The 26,606-nt window shown below is 34.1% G+C and overlaps 1 protein-coding gene across 1 annotated transcript; it reads right to left on the bottom strand.

The window, feature by feature from the left end:
* Positions 1-1,790: 1,790 nt before the first annotated feature.
* Positions 1,791-7,329, bottom strand: LOC117688453 (uncharacterized). The gene has a single exon (XM_034466522.2). The coding sequence runs from the start codon at positions 7,269-7,271 to the stop codon at positions 2,142-2,144; it is 5,130 nt and encodes a 1,709-aa protein (XP_034322413.2). The 5' UTR covers positions 7,272-7,329; the 3' UTR covers positions 1,791-2,141.
* Between the last annotated feature and the right edge of the window lie 19,277 nt (positions 7,330-26,606).

Genomic DNA, 26,606 nt, shown 5'->3' on the forward strand with positions numbered 1-26,606 from the left:
TAAGTTTTGTTGTTAGGTTACCATCAATGTCCCTTTCCAGTAAAATATCTAAATATGAAACAGATGAGCAGACTGTGTTGTATCTTATATCTCAAGTATATATCTGGGATATAGCGAGTCTAAATACTAAATTCAACCATATTTTGCTATATATTTGGAAAACTTCAATTGTAGATTGGTACAATGGATGAATTTTAAAAATTAAGAAATATAGCCCTAAGGATAGGATACTCAGGATCGCATATTCCTGAATGTAAAATTTCCAAGGCGTTCACTTTTTACTGTTAAATTTATTCAATGTCATCTCTAATAACGTACTCCTAAACAGCTTCATTTTATCATGGTGACATATCATATTATTATACTTTCATGTTAAATACTGAAATCTGATTGGTTTAGACGCAGTTGATAATCCGTTCTATTACCCTCAGAGTTAGCAACACACTTAGCAACGGGTAACACTATATAAATAGTGCCTGTTTGGGAGGGTAACAGTTGAAATTGACACCCCGAGAAAAACATTGTCAACCGACGCGAAGCGGAGGTTGACAATTGTTTTCGAGGGGTGTCAATTTCAACTGTTATCCTTCCAAACAGGCACTATTTATTTTGTTATACTGAATGTCTTAATTTTAAAGAAAACTTAACTGCTTTTACATAGGAATAACGTGAATTCTACGGCGAACCGTACGCGCATAATTTTTGCGCATGTAACAATTTTTAATGTTACCCGTTGCTAAGTGCGTTGCTAACGCTGAGGGTAATAGAACGGATTATGAACTGCGTCTAAACCAATCAGATTTCAGTATTTAACATGAAAGTATAACAAAACGAATTGTTACATGCATGTAAATTATGCGCGTACGGTTCGCCGTAGAATTCACGTCATTTCTATATAAAAGCAGTAAAAATATTCTCTAAAATTAAGACATTCAGTATAATGAAATAAATATTGCCTGTTTGGGAGGATAACAGTTGAAATTGACACCCCTTGAAAACCATTGTCAACCTCCGCTTCACGTCGGTTGACAATGGTTTCCTCCGGGTGTCAATTTCAACTGTTACGATCCCAAACAGGCACTATTTATATAATGTTCACCAACCGAACAACATCTTCACAATTTCAAGGCTTTGTGATTACCAAATAAGGCCAACAAAATTTGTTTCAAAAATAAAAATTATCTTTTTATAAGATCATGTAGTTTTCTGTATTTTTTTATTGGGTTCAATTTTATTAATGTTATGGAAACATTTTTTTAAAAAAACTATTGTAACGCTTCTACCATCGTTTTTTATAGTTTTATTTAGACGATAGACAGTGGTAATAACTAACATAAGCACATATGACATGACGACATCAAATGTTTTCTTTTAAAGATAATAAAATAGTCAAAATTTATAGGCTTAGAATAGTCAGAATGTACAATTATGAATTTTCATTACTATTAAACTTGTTAAAGTTAATTAACTTACTCCATTGTGGTCTAAAACATGAAAAAGATTGACAGTCACTGATGTTTCTTGTACTGTGTTTCCTCACGAACCGCACGAGACACACTGAATTCCACAAATCACAACACACGGATATAAACGGAACATACACAAATTTCACAACACGGACAAAACGGATAAACACACAAAATAAGCCGTGTAACGGCACACTCCCCCCCTGTGATGTCCAACATCGCAAACATTCTTACGGTACAAACAGCAGAACAGTCTCTGTAACTGGTCTCACATATGTAACGACACGGCCATTTTTTACGACACGTATTAATTTTCAATTTTACGCACTCGTCCGTCTTCACTCGAGAACACACGCTGTACGATACCCATCGGCCATTCATTTCTGGGAGAGTCTTGGTCTTTCAATAGTATGACGTCGCCTTCAGCAAGGTTGTTTCGAGGGTCTATCCATTTCCGTCTAGATTGCAACAACTGTAGATATTGGGAATGCCACTTTTTCCAGAATTGGTTAGCCAAGATCTGGACATATTTCCAATGAGATTTATACATGTCCTTAATATCGAAATGTTCAAAAGGTCCAACGTCCAATTCGGTCTTCTGTGTTAATAGAGTGTATGGAGATAACACAGAGGGTTGAGATGGGTCTGTTGATACAGGCACTATAGGTCGGCTGTTTATGATTGTACAACTTCCGCCATGAGGGTGTTCAATACGTCATGGGTAAGATTTTTCTTTGATTCCTTAAGGAGCATAGAGTCCAATATGCGTCGGGTCATTCCAATCATCCTCTCCCACACTCCTCCCATATGGGAAGAATGGGGAGTGTTGAAGATCCAAGTACATCCATTGTTGGTAAGAAAATTTTTCATCGATAAGCTTTCTACGTTGACTGCAGCGATCCCTAAAGCATCTGTGCTACCAACAAAATTTGTCCCTCTATCAGAACGGAATTCTGCTACTTTTCCCCGGATGGCTACAAATCTTCTCAAAGCATTGATAAAAGTAGGTGATGACATATCTTCTACTAGTTCAATATGCACGGCACGACATGTCAGACATGTGAATAAGATTCCCCAACGTTTACTGTTCACTGATCCGCCCCTTGTCTTACGCATAGTAATCTCCCATGGTCCAAAGGCGTCAACGCCTACATAGGTAAATGGAGGGGATGGTCTTGTACGACATTCCGGAAGATTTCCCATCTTCTGATGTTCTAATTCACGTCTGAGTTTTCTGCAGATTACACACGAATGTATGATTGATGAAATCAATCTTTTCCCTCCAATTACCCAATATCCAGATGAACGAACAATTCCTTCCGTCAAATGTCTCCCCTGGTGTTTAATAGTTTCATGACATCGTTGAACAAGAAGGCGAGCTAGGTGGGTTTTCCCATGGATGATGATTGGACCATGTTCATTGGATAGAGCATCTCCAGTACGAACTCTTCCTCCTAGTCGTATGATTCCATCATGAAGGTAAGGATCCAGATATCGTAAACAGCTATCTTTGGGTACAGGTTTGTTACCAGCAAGATTTGAGATTTCAGCAGCAAATGTAGTATTCTGACATAATTTCACTAGGAATAGTTCGGTAGCACGGTTCATGTGCACAGTGTCCAAGGGAGGTAGGTTAAGCTTCTTCCTAACAGCTCTTCTAAGAACAGTAAAAGCTCTAACCATAGACGTCCAGGAGGAAAATTTCTCTATTTTCTTGTACACTTCAAAAGTTTTTATACACATTTTTTGCGAGATGACATTCACATTTTTGATTTCACTGTCATTATCTGGGTTGACAAGAGAATAGTCTTCTTTTTCTGTTTTGTCAATTTGTAAATAACTAGGTCCTTGAAACCACAGGCTTTGTGTTAATTCGTTTGCTAGGACTCCTCTGCTTCCGACATCTGCAGGATTGTCTTCTGTCGAAATATAATTCCATTGTTCTGGATCTGAATGTTGACGGATACGCTGGACACGATTGGCGACGTAAGTATGGAAACGCCTCGTTTGATTATGGATGTATCCAAGGACTATGCGACTATCTGTAAAAAATTTCACTTCATGAATGGTTGTGTCAATATTTTTTAACACAAATGATGCAATTTCTGTTGATAAAACTGCTGCACATAACTCTAGTCTGGGAATAGTGTTACTGTGTTGAGGTGATAATTTCGACTTTCCTGTTAATAGTCCATGGTAAGTTTGTCCTTCGTTGGAGATCACACGCAGGTAAGCTACTGCACAAACTGCTTTCTCTGATGCGTCTGAGAATACGTGCATTTCTGTACGAACACTATCTTTAAGTGTAGTTGGAACAATGGTTCTCGAAATTTGTATGTTTGACAAATGATACAGGGAATTACACCAAATTCTCCATCTGTTTGCAATTTTCAATGGAACAATGTCATCCCAACCAATAGGTAAGTTGATCACTTCCCGAAATATGAATCTGCCTTGCAAAATCACAGGTGCTATAAATCCAAGTGGATCATATAGGCTGTTCAAACATGAAAGAATATCTCTCTTTGTAGGTGAAAAGTCCTCGACTTTTGGTACGAATTGAAATGTAAACATATCTGACTTTAAATTCCACGCGAGTCCCAGACTTCGCTGTAAAGGTATTTGATGAAAGTCTAAATTCACATCCCCTAAGTCTTTCGCCCTATCTTCTGGAGGAAGTTTATCCATGACTTGTGGACTGTTAGACGCAAATTTATGAAAGTTCAAGTTCCCTTCCTCTTTAAGTATAGTTTGCGTACTCTGTAAGATTTCCAATGCTTCATCTTCTTCTGCATAAGATACGAGACCATCGTCGACATAGAAATTTCGGTTTACAAATTCATATACTCTTGGGTCACAGTCTCTTCTCTCTTGAACACATCGTCTTAAACAATAGGTTGCTACTGCCGGAGATGGTGAATTACCAAAGAGATGAACACACATCCGGTATTCCGTTAGTGGTAGTGTGGGATCATTGTCTTGAAACCAAATAAAGCGAACAAAGTTCCTGTGATCTTCTCGAATTTTGAATGAATGGAACATTTGTTCAATGTCACCTGTCACTCCTATTTTCTCCTTTCTGAATCTTAACAGTACTCCATGAAGACTGTTAGTTAAATCTGGACCGCTTAACAAAATGGAGTTAAGGGATTGTCCTTGGAATGTTGCGGACGAATCAAAAACCATGCGTATTTGGTTTGGTTTTTTTTGGTTGTAAACTCCAAATATAGGAAGATACCAACACTCTTCTTCGTTTTTAAGTACTGGTGCTATTTCTGCATGTCCTTTGGAAAATACTTTCTCCATAAAAGAAATTGAATGTTCCATTTTCAAAGGGTTCTTCTTACAAGATGCTAAGAATGATAAAGTTCTCTTCATAACTAGTTCACGGTTGTTGGGAAGTCTTTTTCGATCTGTTTTAAATGGAAGAGGTGCGGTCCAGGACCCATTTTCATCTCTGTAACATTCACTATCCATGATCTTCATGAATTCTCTGTCATTCACTGATAGGCCAGGTTGATCATCATCGGGTGTTCTCACAAAGATATCAGAAGTTATGATTTCCTCGTTTGATGTATCATACAAATTATTTCTAACTTCTGACACTTTCATGTAGGCTGGACAGGGTAGAAAGGTTGAACTTCTTCCTGATGGTAAGATATATGTTTTGTTAGTCACAACATGTGGTATATGTGTCTTGTCAAGACAACATTCTCCTATGATTGTCCACCCTAATGACAACTTTTGTGCAAAAGGAGTACCAGAAGGTCCAGTTTTCTGCGTCAACACGTGATGAGCATCTGGATGATCTCTTCCAATTAGTAAGAGAATTTCTGCATTTTCGTTTAATTCTGGTAAGTCGGTAGCTAAATCTGCTAGATGAGAATGAGCACGTGCTATGTTTGGTGTGGGAATTTCTTCTCTGCAGTTGGGAATGTCATCACATTCTATCACTGAATGTAAATAGACCGGACTTCCTTCTGAAATTGGTTCCACGGTAAAGTTTGATGCACATCTCCCACTAAGTGTCACAGAACCACTACACGATGACAATGTGTAAGTCACAGAGTCGGTAGGTATATCAAACATATTGAAGAAATCTGAGCGTGCAAGAGTTCTACTGCTCTGATCATCTATGATCGCGTACATAGATTTTTTGTCGGATGGATTATCTGTTGGATAAACATTAACAAGAATAGTTTTCGAGCATGATTTGCCTTCAAAGTTCATTCCACATACCACAGTACACTTGTTCTGCACATCAACTTTCTTTTGGTAAGTTGTCTCCTTATATTGGTCTTGACGACTGAATCGGTCATCATGAAGTGCAGTGTGATGATTTTCACTATCACAGTACTCGCATTTCACGACTGTTCTGCAATCTCGAGCTAGGTGATTCCAGTCCAAGCATCGGAAACACAAACCCGAATTTTTAAGGATTGTTTTTCTTTCTGATAATGGTTTATAGCGAAATGTTTTACAGTCCTTAAGACTATGGTTAGCATTATGAATAGGACACCACTTTTGCCCTCTGTAGTCTAAATTTCTGTTGGGTTCCACTTCAGTTTTGCATGATAGAACTGTAGTATTTTTTGTTTTTCTGTACTGGTTTGGTGTAGGAGCACTCGAGGATGCTTCGTACTGAAATCCCGGATCATTACGGATCTTGCTCATTTCTTGTAAAAATTCAACAAAATATGAAAATGGTGGGTATGGAACACTCTTTTTGGTTTTATAGTTTGAGGCACGCATTGTCCACTTTTCTTGAATGTTGAACGGTAGTTTATTTACAATTGGGTTGATTCCGGACGATGAATCAAAGTATGACAACAATGCGGAATAGTTTGGATCTTCTTTGATAGCCTCAATTTCTGCTAAAATGTCCACTAACTCGTATAGTCGTTTACTGTCTCGATTGGTAATTCTGGGAAAATCTCTGAGTTTTGTTTTCAATGCAGATTCAACTAACTCCGGGCTTCCATAACGTTCTTGAAGTCTTGACCAAATTCTTTTAAGTCCTCTCTTTGGATATGTTGTATTTGCTGTTCTGATACTAGCTGCAAATTTGGAGGATTCAGGACCCAGGAATTTCACCAATAAATCCATCTCTTCAAATGGGGTAACTTGTAATTCTTCAGTAATGCTCTTGAAGCTAGTTTTCCATGTAGTGAATGTTTCTGGTTTATCGTTGAAATGTGAGAATCTTGAGAACAACAAATCTTTCTTGAGTAAAAATCTTGTAAGATCACTCACAACAGTTGGACTTTCAGGAGTTTTTACATTTTGACTTGATAATTCTCTCAATATAGATTTTTGAATAGTCGGAGTCTCTTTGTTGTTTGATTTTTCATGGTTAGTTTGTGAAAAAACACTTTCTGAATCACAGGTTGAAAAGGGATCAATGTCAAATTTGTCATCACTGTGATCATTGATATAACGAGCAGTGTACTGATTACGGTTAACTGGGGTATCAATGTGTTTTGGTATGATGGACCTCTGTTTACTATCTGTATCAAAATTCTGTAATGCTCGTACTTCTGCTTCCGCCACAGCAGCTTTACGCTCCTCTTCTAAAAATTGATGAGTGGCCTCTAGTTCTGCTTTTTTCCTTTCATTTTCAGCTTGACGTTTAGCTTCCATTTCTCTGAGGGATGCTTTCTGTTTTAAAAGGGATAGTTCTTTTTCACGGAACTGAACATTTGCACGTTGTGATTCTGCTTCCATGCGCTTCTTGAATAACATTGAACTAACACTAGATGACATAGTTCCTTGTGAACTCTTTGAGACACTTTCAGTGATTTCCATGCGAGAATCCCGGATTCTTTTTCTTAAATTCTGAATAATATCTTTTCCTTTGTCAAAGGTAGCCTTTTGGCTTTCAGATGTATTGGTTCGAGTAAGGTATTCGAAAAACATTTTATTTTCTTTTTCATATCTTTTTCCCATGTCATCAAGATTGGAAGCCAGAGCACGTAGTGCTTTGATATCGTTACCAATGTTTTCAATTTCACTTGGAATATTTTCTATATCATTCCATATTTTGTCAATTTTTGCAGAATATTTCTGTACTTCATTTTCGTAAAGTTCTTTACCTTTGTTAGTAAGAGTTCTTACACGTTTTTCGTCTTCCGTACGTTCAGGTTCAGGTTCAGTTTGTTCAGCTGTCTGATTTTGGTCCTTTTCTTCGTGATCTCCGTCGACGTCGGTTTCTTGTGGGTTCGATTTATCTGCTGACGCCATGTTGAAATATGGGAAAGGATTATTACTGTAACGCTTCTACCATCGTTTTTTATAGTTTTATTTAGACGATAGACAGTGGTAATAACTACAACAAAACAAAGACGAACATAAGCACATATGACATGACGACATCAAATGTTTTCTTTTAAAGATAATAAAATAGTCAAAATTTATAGGCTTAGAATAGTCAGAATGTACAATTATGAATTTTCATTACTATTAAACTTGTTAAAGTTAATTAACTTACTCCATTGTGGTCTAAAACATGAAAAAGATTGACAGTCACTGATGTTTCTTGTACTGTGTTTCCTCACGAGCCGCACGAGACACACTGAATTCCACAAATCACTACACACGGATATAAACGGAACATACACAAATTTCACAACACGGACAAAACGGATAAACACACAAAATAAGCCGTGTAACGGCACAACTATTAAAGAGATAGATATACTATATTTTATTAGATTGTGCAAAACAATGAAAACTAAAGTCGGACATCTTAAACTCTCTCTTTCTTTTTTTTATTTTCCAAAGTAAAAAAATATTGATGAGCAAATTTGTCTTCCTTGGGTCATTTTCTCTCCCCTAGAACCAAAAACTCTATTTTTGAAGCGTTGAAAAGTTTCATTCATATAGCTCTTAGGAGAATTGAAGATTCATCATCCAACGTTTATTATTTACTTTGGCTAGAAAAAATAGAAATGTGTCGACAATAACTTTTCTCTCATTCCTTCTGTCATGTTGTGAATTTTGAATTTACCGGGTGGCAGTAAATACAAAATCTACAACATGACAACAGTTGTCATGTTGTAAATTTTGTATTTACTGCCACCCGGTAAATTCAAAATTTACAACATGACACTTCTCTTAATTATTTTTTTCTTACATACTAATTTGAAACTTGCATGAAATAAATCTTCTCAATTTTGACACAACTATTGTGGTTATTGACCACAGTGCAGATGGAAGGCATCTATCAATATATGATAGCTTTGTCCGTCAGCATATACAGACCCTGAAACGCACTACTACACCAACTGTACGCTTCTCACACGCTAATACGGTTTGTACGATACGCTGCGTTTCTTGAACCGTACGGTACGCTTCTTGTACGATACGATACGCTTTTCACACGGTACGGTACGTTTTTCATACGATACGATACGCTTCTTGTACGATACGATATACGGTTTGTACGCTTTCTGTACGATTTGAATTTATTTCTTACAATCGATGATCAATTAAGTTTTAAAACACATAGATCTCATGAATCTTTACTAGTTAAGATTATAACAAGTCTGAGGAAAAATATCGTCATTTACAATCTAAAATATGAAACGTTTATAAACGTCCTCTGTATCAAATATAAGCGCCCGGAAACGTATCTGTTTATGGGAACGGACTACAATTACACTAAATGTTCTTTACCTGTAACAGTCGTAAATAAAAAAAAAACCAAGCTACCATTGAGTATAATTAATCCATATACACACTCAGTAATTGTCTCATTGTAGAATACATTATTTACATTTGTACGTATGACCAACAAAATAAACTTGTTTTGTGACTCGAGCAGTTTTTTCCATTGCATACAGATGGATGTAATTTAAATTTTTAATCTAATCTTAGGACATTGTCGGTATTTAATGCTTGAAATCATGTTAAAATAAACTGAAATTCGTAAAACATTTATAATTCATTGAGAGAGTGATGATGTGTTCCGTTTACCTTATTCCATGATGATGGTAGTCGGGCGAAGATCTTGTAGTTTACAGCACGTGTCAAGTACTGTCAATCAAAATCCACGTGGTACAAATAACGATAGAAGATTAATCCGGTTTGTACGACCTTCAATTTCTGGAAGCTTATTAATTACATTTATTAGGTGTGTGAAAGGGATTTAAATGAACTGTCACAACCAACGTTATCTTTTATTTCCTAGCGATACTATGGGTAAATCTGAAGTTAAACACACGTGTTTTTCAGCTGTACTTCCTCTTTAACTAGTTATCGAGCTCGCAAAAAAAGCAAATTAAAAAAGCATTCTTAAACTCTCATAAGGCATAAAAGAATTAAACAAAAACACTCTCTCACACTTTTATAAAGCATAAAAAAATATGAAGAGTTATAAAAAGTAATTGACCCCTGTTCAAAATCAGTCAATACATTTTTAAACTAACATCATTTAAAGATGACAAATCAAATTTTGATTTTGAGTTTTGGTCCCAAATATGCGGTAATTGTCCACTTCGTTTATCGAGGAGTTTGATTATTTGGGTTTTGAAGTCAACATTGGAGAAGTCAACATAGTGTCCTACAGCCATTATAGTTTCCATGCGTTTATCCTTCAAGTCCGACAGTCTTAGCAGATCGAAGTTGATCAACACAATGTCGTGGACCGTGCTGAAAGCATACTTGTTCCACGCATGCTTCCACTCCTTCCAGAAGGTTGAATTGTCTTCACCAACAAATGAAACTGTACTGCTAAGAAAGAAAACATAGATTCTAGACGCGTCCAGGTTATGAATGATGCTTTCTTCCAATACCTCACCGAACTCTGAATCCTGTGCAAGAAGAAAGGGTTTGAGATGAAAACCTTTCAACATAGGGATAAACTCTCGTATAACATAGCGGAACATCGTCTCGTTGGTTTCTTCACAAGAAATATAAACGTCATGCTTAAACCATTCTAGCGTTTTCCGTTTGTTTTGAATTTTAGATTTATAATATACAAAACCATACAATCCATATCTGTTAAGTAAGTAGTACACTATAAGAGTGATAACCAGGAGAATTCCAAGTGTATACGCAAGAAAATAATCTTCAACTTCTTCACAATCAAGGTCCGATATTGTAACGTTTTCAAAAGTCATTGTAGACTGTCCAATGTTACAAGTTATATTGAGCCCAGCTTTCTCAACCCCCATTGAATCCAACCAGTTAGGAAACCAGGACATCAGTTTACAATCACAGTACAGAGTCGCATTGTTCAGGTATACATTTTGTGGGTTGAGATAGCGTAGTCTTGAGGGAATATGTAGAACTCCAAAGTTGCTAGTCAAGTTAAGAGTAAATTTCTTTGCCAATGATGACGTCAAATTTTGTATAGCTCTCTCTTCTAGATATTCAACCTTGTTAGATGAGAGGTCAATGAAAGATGTATTGATAAGGTAATCGTGATTATCAAGAACCCGTATGTTACCGTCAGAAAACCTAAGATTGATTGTGGCATTTTCGTATCTGGTGTGATTTTTCAGGCCTTTGGTCAATTCTGTTAGGTTAAACGAAGGCAGACGACTCTGGTTGTATGATTTTGAGCATTCCACAACTATGGAATCTCTGCTTGAGTCGAAGTAGCAGGAACAATGATGAGGACAAGAGTGTGGTAAATTGCATGTCAGAATGGAAAAATTGCTGGTGTGGAGGACGCCCTCAACAACAGACATACCACGCAAACGGAGGGGCGAATGACAGACGTAGCCAAGATTATTGGAAACTTTGTAATGGTCTAGCGCATTTTTTGCGTTTCGAAGATATTCTTCAAGGAAACAGTCGCAAGCAATTGGATTGTCCCATAAAATAAAAATAAAACGATTAAAGGATATTTTACCATATACATCATATCCTTTTCCTAGCCCAAGTCTTGCTGGATTTGGAATTCTTTGGATTCGATTCCAGGACAAATCCACAATGCCTCCATCTCCAACCATGTCAGATGCTTTTACGGGGTTATCCCCGCCATTGCTGAAATCATAAATCCTATTGTTTGCGAAAGATATCTTACAAAACGTCTTAGACAAAAGCAAATGCGTTATGTCCAGGATTGTAATCTGGTTGTAAGAAACATTCAAGTTGATCAGACCAAGATCGTTGAACGTTCCTGGCTCGATGTAGGAGATTTTGTTGAACGAAACATCTAGATCATTTAGGTGAAAAAGGTCTGCGAAGTTTGACTTTTTTATTTCTGTTATACGATTATATGAAAAGTCAATTTTTGTAAGTCGAGAGATACATCCTAAGTTGTTCAACTTCATTAATCTGTTATTGGCAAGGTTCAGCATTACCAGTGTTGGATATTCACACACATTGTTTGGAATCAACGACAAGAAACTATTGGGTACATGGAGATGGTAGAGATCGAATTCCACGTCTTTCGTTGATTCTGTTCCCAAAATCCTACTCACTCCTTTTCTTGACAAATATTCTAGTCGAAGAAATCCAATTTTTGTGCCATCCAACCTCCACTTTGCAGTCGCTGAGCAAGCACAGAGTTGAGTTGAGAATTTGGAACAAGTAAGGTTGTTGGTATTGACCTCTGCACATTTTAAATCGTTTCTGGTTTGACCAGAGAGGTCAATGTCCATCATAACATAACTACCGTTGTCATAGGTTTGAAGACAATTGTTCCACATAGATAAATCTCCATAATGAACAAAGAGCAAGAGAAAGTAAAAAGTTGCAATCTGCATAAAAAACATATTTGAACTTTTTTGGGTTGATATCGTAGTGCTTCTCTTTTTATATCAGACTGTTTACATTAACACGTGATGGATCGACCCTTCGTTCTTATCTCAGTAGGTTATCTTGTTCATTTTTTTTGGTCAATATCTGCATGTTGAAAAAAAAAATTGTGCACTGAAATTCTGCGCCTCTCCAAAATATGTAAATTGAAATCGATTTAACTTTCAATTACCTTTAACGGGAACATGCTTTCAAATTATGTTTTCGACTTAACATCTTAATCATTTTAATGGCCATTTAAAAAAAAACCCCGATTTATCGATAAAATACTACCAACTGATATACACTGTAGATAGCTGTGTTTAACTATAATTTTAAATCGATGGTAGATAACTTTATAAAAAAAAGGACTTGAAAATCTGTAGAATGGGAGAGGGTCTTTAACTCTAGTCTTAGCAGATGGGGGTAGAACAGGATCACTTATTAAGAAAATTATATATATATATATATATATATATATATATATATATATATATATATATATATATATATATATATATATATATATATATATAGTAACAGGTCAACTGAGTGACCCAGGTGTGACCTATTTGAATGTACCTTTTCATTAATTTTTTTTTACGGAGAAGACAAGATATTTAAATAGGTTATATAGAGTTGTATTCTTTATGTACAATAAATGTCAAAGATAACTTTTAAAAATATTTAAAAATATCAAAGATTTTTGAAATATTTAAAAAAAAATAATCCCACCCATCCGAAGCTAAAATCTCTTTACTTATAGAAGTTTCACAAAGTAAAGATTCATGTATTTTGAGAATCACATTTTGTTGTTGAGAAATTTTGGTCTTAAAAAGGTTCAATCGTCGTGACCATTTTTTGGCAGTATTGGTTTTCTAAAGAAGAAGAGATGCATGAAAAGATAAGAAAATATCGAAATTAAAACTTAACAAATTATATCTCAATATTTTAGGTAGATTTGATGGTTAAATTGTTGACCATCCAGCCTCCTTAAAAGTACTTGTATAGTCTTTGTTTGTTTTACTCTTTCTGCACCGCGGAGATAGGGTAATTTGTAAGTTGTTTAACACACAGGCTATAGTAATGTTTGTATGCAGAGATCCACGTGCATACAAAATTAATATGGTTCCACAGGAAAATCGGTAAACATCTGGTATTAGTTAGGATTTGAGGATATCAGTAGTACATTAATATGTAATTAGTTGTTTTGAGAGAGAGAGAGAGAGAGAGAGAGAGAGAGAGAGAGAGAGAGAAAAGGAGAAAACTAAGAATCATATTTCAACGTTGAATATTGATCCGGGGTGCCTTTTAAACGTTAAAAACTGAGTTAAAAAGTCGTTGAATATATACCCGGGGTCATTTTTCAACAGCTTGAAATTTTTTCCAACCTCTGATAATCTTTATACCCGTTGAAAAATGACCTTGTTGAAAACTGACTCCAACTACAGAGTTTTGAACTGTCTTTGAACAATATAAATTGCTCTACGCGATTTAAAAAAATCTACTTGAAATTTTCATACACTTTTTTGTAAGCATCGATGAGAATATATCTTTATATTTCTCTCACCATAATGCAATTAATGTATAATACATGAAATACAATAACATGCGTTGACGGGTGAAAATTAAAAACAAAAGGAAAAAAGAACAAAATTAATATGAATTAACTGAAATTGTTCCATTGAATAAATCAAATATAAAGATATCAATTTGCTGTTAGATTTAGAACCAGTTTCATGATCAAAATTTCACGACGCGGGTCAATTTTAAACGGAATACGGTCTTTATTCATCACCTTTGGTCTCAATATTCAACGTTGAAAAATGACCCCGGGTCATTTTTCAACCCAGGTTAACATTCTCCGTTACACCGGTACATGTACATGATGCCATTCAATCCCAAACTCCGAAACAATGCAGGCAATGGGAGCTGATGATATCAATATTATTCATAAAAACAATAACCCTATGTATGTTTAATGTTAACATCAAAATTCGCAATTAATGAAAACATTGTATGGGATATAATAAGTAATAGTGAGCAAGAGTTTTTTCAAGTAAAAAAGAGGTTCACCTTGCAAACTGTAACACTGATGTCAAACAGATGGCCATGTTTGAACGGTGGGAAGGGGGGAATATTCGCAACAAGTTTTTACCTTTTGTCTATTACGGTAGAATTTAAGTAATAATGTTGGATTATCATCATCAGTCTCGATTAAAATAAATATGTATTCATGTAGCTTGAATCTTTAATGAGGGAACCAATTCGTCGATCATTCGGGCGATTTCATTCATCTTGAAAAGGGTATAATTTGCATGTCTTCATAAATGTACATTAAACATTTACTTGAAGTGTGTATGCGAGTTCGTTCGATAGATTCCTTGTGAAACATTTTATTTACTGTATAACATATCGTTGTAACAAAACAATGTCGAAAAAATGACACCCTTCCCATTGATCAATGGATAAGTTCATCAAAGCATTGAAGATCTCACCATTTGGGTGAAAAGTAAAGCAGGACTTCGCTCCATATTATCACAATCATATTATCAACGAACCGATAAGTGGACGAGTCTAAATTGACTTACTTGACTTAAGCCTTTTTCACTCCACTATGAAGAATAAGTCACGGACAATTCTTTTCCACTTCTCTCTATCTTTGCTAGTTGGTGGATGATGTTCCAGCCATGTCCTTTCTAGTTCATTTCTTTTTCAAGGACTCTTATCCAGGTTAGTCTTGGTCTTCCCCTTTTCCTCTTCCCTTGTGGTGTCCATTTGAGGGCTTGACAGGTGATGTTGGTTCAACCTTTCCTTAAGGTATGTCCAATCCATTTCCATGTTTGGGATAATGAGAATACTACAGAGTACACCGTGGTTTGGAATGACAAAAAGGCCTTTGATTTCTTAATATCTTGATATAACAGCAAACACAATTTAAAATTTGACTGTATTCTCTTCCACTTTCAAGTTTATAATTTTTTTTATACATGTATATTCCTAAAATGATTTTAATTAATGGATAGTTTTAATTGCAAGTATTATATACTGGTCAAAATTTCCAACGCCCTCCTATTGATATTCTTTTATATCACAAACTTTAACATAAGTTTTTAAGTCGTCTGCTGTTTAAAATGTTCAAATGTTCTTGTCAAAGAAAAATCTAATAAGCAATTACTCGACCATGACCGTATTTGTTGAAAAGCATGCATCGAGTGTTCGAAATGTTTTTCGGATTTGTTTTCAAAACGACTAAATTCGATCGTTTCCTACATTTAACTGCTTATAAAAATATAAAACTAATTAAGTTAAATGCGGTGCATGTCTGCCCATAACAATGAATATCAGTCGGCATTGACCAAGCATAGCGTGGTTCACGATAGGTTTAATTCATTTCACAATATTTGCTTTATTCACTTTTAACCTTTAAAAGTGATGTCTAAGACAATAAAACAGCTATTTTAAATTCATAAGATTCATCACAGAACGCTTGAGTTTTTTACAGACACCATTCTACGGCTTGTCCGGAAATCCAATGCAACCAGAAGTGTTGAAGACCTACCATGAAGGCCAAAACGTCCTGTAACGACCCATCAACCTGGCGGCTACTATAAGGTAACTCACCTTTCTGATAGACACTGCACAGCACGCGCAACTGCACGGCACATTTTGAATCTGTATATATACGTTCCGTTTAAAAATTTATAAACAGCAGCGAAAAGTTAAAGAATGATCCTAATTGATATAATTATGCGTGATATGAAATAATTTTGTTTAGTCAGGCAAGCTCCTAGGAAAGCTTTAATTTCTTGCGATGCCTAAGCTATAGGTAGAACATACACCATACAGACGAAGAGGTGAACTTGCACCTCACTGCCAAGATTTATTCGTGTAAGGATTACAAGCTGTAAATCTATTTCTTTTTTTTCAAGTCAAAAATTCGACTTGAAACATGCTTTTATTGGCTTACCGAAACACAGTCTACGATCGATAATTAATGATAACATTTAAACATGCATAAACATGTATGCTGTTTATATTCTTACACCGATTAAAAAGTTCCTGTTCTTATAACGGCAACTACGTTTGGATAGATAATAACTTATTATTTATTTCGTTTTATTTATGATGTTTAATGGTTAAAGCTTGAAGTGACCAAATAAACCATTCAGTGATTAATTACTTTTCATAGCTCTCTGTTACTGGTATTTCAATTGCTAAAATAATAAAATGCTTTATTATATAATTGATTGATTTATCACTAGCTTTCTGATTGGCTGAAATAAAATATTTTACATAAAAAAGACTTGTGATCCTAGAGGTGTATATATCATTTGATATCACCAATCCTGTCGTTCAATGAAATTTCGCCTTTCTTACTGTGTTCGGAGATGACTTTAACCTGTCGTCATTAACAAACGAAGTAAATATGATAGGATTCCACTCAATTTGATATGTCTTTATCAATTTGTCATGGAATCATGTAATAAAACAACTATAAATTGGCGGGGGGGGGGGGGTTCAATCAATACGATGCAAGTTGTAGCTACTTTGAAGTACATGTACACTTCACCGAGCCCGGAAGGCGAGGGAAACGAGGGAACCATCTTGGGTAGCTTGAACTAAATAAATAATTTCATGAGGATTTTATTGCTTCCTTCACTGAATTCTTAAAATGAAACATGATAAATGTAATAGTATATTTAAATTATTATTTGGGCTGAAAACGTCAAAATACTGTAAATGTATTACATTTGGCTGTGTATTCTATTTAGCGTTTTTGGCAGAATGTGGCTTCCGCGAAATTAAGTACATCGCTAAATGCCATGCATATATGTATGAAAATAAACACATTCAGGAATAGGCTAATTCATATCCACGCCAACATGCTCAAAACCTATTTTCTGCCAAAGATTGTACACGCCAAATATTATACGTTTACAGTAATTCATTTAACAACGGTGTTGCTGTCGACCATTAAATGCGTTAGAAATATGTAGTTCGGAAACTAAAACAAAATATGGTAGTAAAATAAAAAACACACTAACTTTTTGATATTATATATAATATAATGTATTGAAAGTACATGTATTTCTATAATCAAAAAACCTGAAGGGACTTAGACTTTGAGCTCAAAACTTAAAATTTTATGTTTCATTTTTTTATGTTTAGAATGGTTAATATGGATATTTTTATGTTTTGTTAAAATTTGAACGTAAATATTGAGTTATAAGCAAGATACATAGTTTGAAATTCTTTGTTTTGTAAACCTTGTTATTGTTTACATTTGTGTTTTATACCACAACTTGGTATGATTGTCAATCAAATGTTACCTCCTTCTGTTGATAATATTATTTATGAACATATTGTTCACCTTTTTAGCCATTCGTCATTTTGTCAAAGAAAAGGTAATTCTATACTTTACATTATTTGTAAACTCAAGCTTTGTTTGCATTACAATGAATTCTTAACTCTGTACATGTATCTATATAACTTGACTTCTAGCTTTCAGATTTTGGTCAATGATTCAAAATGCGCAAAATGCGCACCATTTAAAACCATGAAAAATAGGAAATAAAATTTTGATCTAAAATCGTTTCTAAGTCCCTTTAAACTAACTTAGGATCTTGTTTTTCAGATATATAAAATAAATCAAGTATCCCTGGAATTCCCATTCATTTGTACATGTAAATCTATTTGTCGTTATTAGGGTGATTTATTAATAAGCATTTATCAAAAACATGAAAAATCTCGGTGGGCTGTAAATTAGTGTATCAGAAAGCTAGATAATGCATACACGAGGCCAACAAGCCAACAAAGATTATTTGAAGATGTTTACTTTAAAATGGTTAAGTTCGCATAATGCATTATTATTGTAAGTGTCTTTGGGAGATTGTCACTCGTATCAAATGCTCGATACACCAAGCAGATATAGGAGGACCCTTCCTCGTTTAAGGTTTTCCATCAATATAGGCCAACAGGATGTTATTAAAATTCGACGATAACCTTCAACCTATCTATCGATATATATCAACGGCCAAAAGATTATCGATACTAGCCCTGACATGCGAGTGTCAGCTTTACAACGAAATTACCCTGTGTAAGTTTTTTAAAGTTTCATTTGCATTTATTTATTTGTTGCTTTAACCTCTTCATGACAATTTAGAAAAATCTTCATGAACCAATGCGCGTCTTGTTTGTACTCGATGTTTACTTTCTTTTGGAACATGAGGACTCATTAGAGTTTTTGTCCATATCGTCAAATATAACCAATGCTTATAATTCATTTGGAATTTGGAGATTCCGAAAAATGACAATAACATTCCAGTTGTACATGTGTAACTAGTCGATGGAAAAATTTAGTAGCTTAATGAAATTATTTACTGCACGGAATGACGTCTGACTCAAATTTCCATATACAGAAGTATTGACGATTTCTAATTCCTTAGAATAATTTAGTAATATTTAATTAATGTTTAATAATTACATACAAGTACATAATTTCAAATCTACAAAGTCTACTCAGAACAAGCTTTTATCGTCCTTGAAGATGTTCATTAAACATAAATTCATTGCATGTAAAAATCAAAGGTATTTAGAAGTTAATGATACACCGGAAAAAAATCTAAGCTTCTCATGTCATCTGCGTGTTTGAAAAATCCATCAGTTCTCGATCTCGCCAAAATTCTTTAATTTTCATGAGCCATCACGAAGTACGAACATCTATATTAATTAAATCATGTTCAAATTAACAGTCAATACAAATCAAAGATACATCACCTTATCGCTTTATTTAAAGATGACAAGTCAAATTTTGATTTTGAGTTTTTGTCCCAAATAGGTGGTAATTGTCCACTTCTTTTATCGAGAAATTTAAGGATTTTTCTTTTGAAGTCAACATCGGAAAATTTAACCTGGTTTCCTATAGCTAATAATGTTCTGATGCGTTTATCCTTCAAGTCCGACAATCTTAGGAGATCGAAGTTGATCAACACAATGTCGTGGACCCTACAGAAAGCATACTTGTTCCACGCATGTTTCCACTCTTTCCAGAAGGTTGAATTGTCTTCACCAACAAATGAAACTGTACTGCTAAGAAAGAAAACATAGATTCTAGACGCGTCCAGGTTATGAATGATGCTTTCTTCCAATACCTCACCGAATTCTGAATCTTGGGCAAGAAGAAAGGGCTTGAGTTGAAACGCTTTCAACAATGGAATGAACTCTCGTACAACATAGCGTAATACCGTTTCGTTGGTTTCTTCACAAGAAATATAAACGTCATATTTAAACCATTCTTGCATTTTCCTTTTGTTTACAATTGTAGATTTATAATATACAAATCCATACAACCCATATTTGTCAAACAAGAAGTAACCTGTAATAATGGTCATTAGAAGAACTCCAAGATTGTATGCAAGGAAATGTGAAGAATCAACTTCTTCACAATCGAGGTCCGATGTTGTCACGTTTTCAAAAGGAATCAATCGCTGATTAGTGCTACAAGTTATATTGTACCCAGCCTTCTCAATCGTATTAGTCTCTAACCATTTAGGAAACCAGGACATCAGACCGCAATCACACTGCAGTGTCACATTATTCAGAAATACATTTTGTGGTTTGAAATAACGTAGACTGGAAGGAAGTTTAAGAACTCCGGCGTTATTGTTTAGGTTAATCGTCAATTTATCTTTTAATGATAAAGTCAGATGCTGCAGAGCTTTCTCATGGATTTTCTCAACGTTATTGAATGAGAGGTCGATGAAAGATGTGTTGATAAGATAATCATGATAATCAAGATTCTGTATGTTATTATTAGAAAACCGAAGTTGGATGTTGGCATTTTCATATTTAGTATGATTCCTCAGACCTTTAGTCATTTCTGTTAAGTTAAACTTGGGTAGAGAAGTTTCATTGTATGTTGCCGTACAGTCCACATCTATGGAATTTGTACTTGACTCAAAGTAGCATAAACAGTTATGTGGGCAAGATTCATGTAATTTGCATGTCAAAATGGAAAGGTTGCTAATGACTTCATTAATAATATTCATACCACGCAAACGAAGGGGTAAATGACAGGTGTATTTATGACTTTCGGTCAATTCAAAACGATTGACCACATGTCGAGCGTCCTCAAGAAGTTCTTCCAGGAAACAGTCGCAAAATATTGGATTGTTGTGTACAACAAAATAGAAACGATTAAAGTATGTTTTACCGTACACGTGATATCCACTTTCAACCCCAATACTTGCTGGATTCGGAATTCGTTTAATGGCATTATTAGATAAATCCACGACGCCTCCTTTACCAAACCGGTCAGATATATTTACGGGATTATCCCCACCATTGCTAAAATCATAAATCTGATTGTTGGCGAAAGATATCACACAAAATGTTTTAGACAAAAGCAAATGCGTTATGTCCAGGATTGTAATCTGGTTGTTAGAGACAAACAATTTGATCAGACCAAGATCGTCGAACGTTCCTGGTTCGATGTAAGAGATTTTATTGAACGAAACATCTAGATCTTTTAGATGAGAAAGGCCCGCAAAGTTTGACTTTTCTATTATCTCAATACGATTGTGTGACAAGTCAAGTGATGTAAGGTTAGTAATGCATCCAAGGTGGGTCAGCTTTTTCAATTTGTTTTTGGAAAAATTAATCGATACAATTTCTGGATAGTCACAAACATTGTTTGGAATAAATGATACAGAACTATTGTGTTCATCAAGAAAATAAATATCGTATTCATCGTCGTTTGTTGATTCGGTTCCCACTATCATGCTGTCTCCTAGTCTTGACAGATAATCTAGTCGAAGAAATCCAATTTTGGAGCCATCCAACCACCACTTTGCCGTCGCTGTGCAAGCACAGATATGATTGCTGAACATACTACAATTTGTAATGCTGCGATTGATCTTTGCACATTTTAAATCGTTTCTGCTATGACCAGTAAGATTAAATTCCGTCATCACATATCCACCGTCATCCTCTCGTATTGGACAACGGTCCCATAACGGAAATTCTCTACAGTAAAAAACGTGAACGAGGAAATATAAAGCTGCAATCTGATAAAAAATCATATTTCAAAACCGTTTGGGTCGTTTTGTGATTGTTTCTCTTCAACATCTAACAAGCATCACACTGTAGATCAACCTCTTGTTCCTAACTGAAAGGGTAGCCTGGGCCACTTTATATTGACTTTCACAATATATATGCACGCTGTAAAATAATTATGCATGGTATATTTGGCGTTTCTCCAATCTTTTATATATATATATATATATATATATATATATATATATATATATATATATATATAAACCATATTTGCTATCGTAAAAACCCAAAGTTATAAACATTTTAAATTCATTGCAATGAATAATAAAATGTGAGAATAGCAGTCAATGTATAATTGTCATAATAAAGTATGACATCTCAAGAAGCGTTGAGTGCTGATAGTTAGATCGCAAATGTCCTTTCATGTTCAATTGAACACTTATATTGAAGGTAAAAGTGGTTCAATCTTCCTGCCTATTTACGTTTTGGCTGATTTATTGATACAATAAACTATATATTCTCGGAAAATTCCGTTGAATAGTATTTCAAAAATATTTTATGAATCAAAATTAAAATGTTTAAAACATTATTTTTCATCCATTCTTATTAAACTGTATCATTGTGTTCAGTGTTGACAACAATATGCTTTTATATCTGCTACACCACATCGCAGAAACTTGCATATCATTGTCGTTCAGTGGGATTATTTATTTCAAACTCACAAGTAGGGAGAATGAATTAAGCATTAAATTTTTTTAAACAGTAAATTGTAAAAAAAAAATGGTGTTATAAAAACTTTAACGATAAACTGCTGACATGGTACCAATTTTGTTTACATCAAGAGATACGTTCAACATATTTACATTGATATTTAAATGAAAGCAAACAGTTTTATAAAAGACAAATACTAGTACATGAATCTGAAAAAGCTTACATGATATTATTTGAAATCTAGATAATTTTTTGAATTTAGTTGTGTTTGTATACTGTCGATAAGCCTAACTCTTCGGAAGAGTTGTAAATCGTCCGAAATGATGAATGTATTTGCTATCCCCTAAATAAAGGCCTCATCCAAGTTTGCCTCATTTTTCCAACGATGCTGCCGAACTTTTTCATAAATATTATCTACTCCTTACCCCAACTACATTCTTTAATATACATTGTTCATATCATATCAGATCGACGCCTTGATCTCTTTTACTTACTCCAAAAAATAAATAAATATAAAATACCAGGTATATTTTATTGCTTGGCGTTTTTTGTTCTTGTCAGCTTTAAAGAGAACATTACAACTTTTATTGAGGGAATTTATTGCTATTCACGTAATCGAAACAAAATATTGAACGATGCAGTATAAGGTGCAATGAAATAAAAAGTTAAATTCTATTTTGATGATCAAAATTTATAGTGAGCCATTAAGGTTGAGGAGCATTTTTACAACCTGTTGAGCTCGCCAAAAATTTCCAACCTTTTTATGAGCCATCACACATTTTGAGGAACTGCATGTATATACATGTTCATGTGCTAGTTTTGGACTGTGGGAAATTAGTATCGCATGAAGAACGCAGTTTTTAAGTTGGTTTGACCATTTTTAGGGTAAAGTGGGTGCCATTTTTAAAAAAATCAAAAACAGGAAGGAAGTGTTGGAAAATTAAATCTCCCTTTATTCTCGTGATCGTATTTGTGAAAATGCATCAACATTTTGTGATTAGATTTAACCTTTCCTTTTTGATATTTTTTTTTACACCTGAAAACTGATATTTTTGAAACATTGTACAGTTTGTATTACTTTTTCCATATACATGTACAATATTTATATATATTGTATGTCAGATTAAATGTCAAGGGTTTTGAATTTCTTTAATTCTTTAATTAATAAATATTTAAAACATACAGGCGTGTTTAGAAATCATGACTGAGTTTGCAAAAATGACCTAGCTCACTCAATGCTACATTCATAAGTATATCAGGCCTACAGATTAGCATACATCTTCGTCTAAAATCTCGAGTCTGACATATGTCATGATATCAGTTTGCATTTACAGTTTAATGTCATATTGTTTCGAACATATGTGGTTGAAATAGCATGGTTGAAAAAAAAATAGTAATACTTTAAAAATAATATGTATAGTTTTTCTATAGTTTAATTTTTTTCTGCGAATTAAAAAAAGATAAAGATTCTCCGAAGCAAGAACTTGGGCCAATGTAATTTGAGTTCAGAGAGATCTTAACGGGGAATTTACTGCTGTGTTAAACAATCTGTAAAGGGTTAGAACTGCGATCCAATGATTATCCAAAACTGTGGAATCTGTGAAAGACCTAAGACAGACGATACCTAATCAAAATGCAAAGCGCGCAACGAAGACAAGATCTCACTATTGTTTTTAACCATGTGAGAAACCCTTTGCATTAAATTGATATCGCTTTTTTTATAAACTCCAATAATAACAAAACATTGTATTTTTTTCAAATGTCTCTATAGCATTGAATGATTTATTTTTGACGTCGTCGTGTCAATAACTGCCGTCAGGTGAGCAGACAAATTGAATAACGCTTGTTAGCGCGTTATGATAATTTGTTTGCTCACCTGACGGCAGTTATTGACACGACGACGTCAAAAATAAATCAATTAATGCTTATATTTACATTCCCTTACTGAAGAAATCAATTGTTTACTTAATAAATCGATATAAAGTGCAGATCACGGAGGGAGGGAGTAAGTAACAGCAAGAACAGCTGTTTTGCAAAACCGGTTCAAACTGGTTTTCACATAGACTGTTGAGATGTGATCGACGAGCATGAAAATATAATCCATGATAAATAACTCTTGAAATGTTGTTTTTAACAATAAAGTCAACTTTTTTGTTGAATAATTATAAAACATGGTGTTTTGACAACATTCATGCAATGCATTTTTAACAGATAACATCATAAGGAATCACTGTTTGAGAACTACTTATGTAAATTACTCGTAAATTCATACGCAGTGAATAGGTGTTGCATTTAGAGGCATTTAAACATCACGGAATTTAATGGAAAAACACAGTAGAATGTAAATATAAAAACATGAAGACAATTTTTTAAAACCCATACATTATTTTATACAGTTCTAGCTGTTTATTGTTTACTTGCTATTTTACAAATGATTTGATGAAATATAAACTATCCCAAATATATGATAACAGAAAAGGAAAGTGTCTCGTATAAAATTCAATTATGCAGTTTCTCTGCCTATTTTTACTCAAGAGCATTTGAAAAAAAACCAAGCCTGAAACATCCAATCATACATGTGGAACAAACTGGATTAGACCTTTTAAAGGTAATGAAGCTTTTTACGACCACCTAATTAATGTCTTTACTTCTTTTTAAAGATGATACATGTATAATTGAATAATGTTGACAACACCGGGTACTGGAAGTAACTGCTGAGAGACCCATATCGGAACCAATAAAAAGACGCGACAAAAGTGACATCGGTACTGTAACTCTTTGTTACTACAGCAGCTGAAGTCCAGATTTGCCTCGACACAAGAATATTTTAGAAATGAAAGAGATGAAAGATAAATGAAGCATTACTCGACTACCTACAAAAAATATCAAGAAAAATTTCTTCTTTTTTTTTTTATTTGTATGTATGTATGGTTTAATTAATGATTAAAGGATGCGATTCAACAATTTGGCAGTCAGAAATATTCTACATACTTTCAAAATGTATTCGAAAAATTATGTTTTATTTGTCAAATCTTCTTCATTTTTTTGCAATATTTTATAGTTTGGTTTTTTTGTTTATTTTTATTTCGAGAGAATAATATAACACTAATTTGAAGGTTTGTTCATGTTCATTTGTTCGTGTTCAAGTGACTAAAGTTTAATTTTTACGTGGGGATTTCCAATAATATATATATTTTATATTTTTTTCTTAATCCTAGACGTCACTATTAGTTCCGAAAAAATGCAAATAAACTTTAAAATTCTTGAGAAATCTTAAAATATGTACAAAACCTTTGTAGATTTTCTCTGTGTGCATATGGAACTTATGGAACTTATTATTGGGATAGCTGGATAAAATGAGAATGTAGTGGCACTAGTCACCAGAAACATTCACACCAATCAAAGCTAAATTGGTCACTTCTCTATTGTTTTCAGAATTGCATGCAGGTAAACCATGCAATGTATAATTTACATTTTCCACCAACAGATAGGGAGCTTTAACTCAACCTGTAGCTTTACTATCGTGACAATCTACGAATATTGCAGCTTAGCTCTGCTGTGTATTCTTATAAACTTTTATTCATATTTTCAGATCGTACTAATAACAATTAGAAATGCCGACTAATAATTAACATATATTTATATATTTACATTTAATGGACTAATTCAAAATTCATGTATTCAAATTTAAAATTCAAAACTCCAATTGAAATATTATTGTCTGATATTTCTCTCTATTAAAGAAATATTCTTTCAAGAATATATACTCTAGTACATATAAAATTTTTAAATATTCTCATATTTCCGTAGAAATGATATCTTACATAATAGACTACAAATGGTAGAGCATTATTTTGATCGGCAAGTAAATAAGAGACATTTAGATGTCTCTCTGTTATTTTCTTTTTTGAAGAATCGAATGTTTAATATAGATAATAAACGATGAGAATTAAGATACAATAAGCAAGTATCAAATTGTCATTGCAAAAACCCACTGCGTCAATAGCGATCCTATAATCACGTGATCTGGAAATGATTTGCATTCGCCAATGTCCCATACCAGGAAGTGACCAAGGTCGATGCATTTGTTTGCAACAGTAAATTAAATGTTCATTGTTGTCAAGATTATATTTGTTATTGAACTTTCGAGTGGAATCCATTTAAATACAACACACATTTCAAAAAAAATCTTTTGACGAGACTTTTCAAATGTAAAACACTTAACTCTTGTAATAAAACTATGGACAATCATGATCTCACAGAGAGTATATAACCACTTCCGTGTATCCCAACTGACATGTGATATATTTACCTTTCAAAATCATTATCCTGTAGGAATGTAGTATCTTCCTTAGGAAAATAAATTTTCCTACAGGAATTATATTTCCTACATGAATTTAATGCAGGCAGAAAGTTTTTCCTATAGAAAAGTAATATTTTCTATAGGATTTTAAAATTCAATGGGAGTTTTGTTCAAATCCTATCGGAACTTAAATTCCTATAGGAAGTTCTTCTAATTTGATTGAAAATTCAAAATATCATATAGGAAATTGTTTCTCCTATGGGAGTTTTTCTCATTTTTAGGGGTAAATATCTCATCCGACAAGTTAGATACACACCAAT

This window comes from Magallana gigas, chromosome 3 (assembly GCF_963853765.1).
Source record: "Magallana gigas chromosome 3, xbMagGiga1.1, whole genome shotgun sequence".
Classification (NCBI taxonomy): Eukaryota; Metazoa; Mollusca; class Bivalvia; order Ostreida; family Ostreidae; genus Magallana; species Magallana gigas.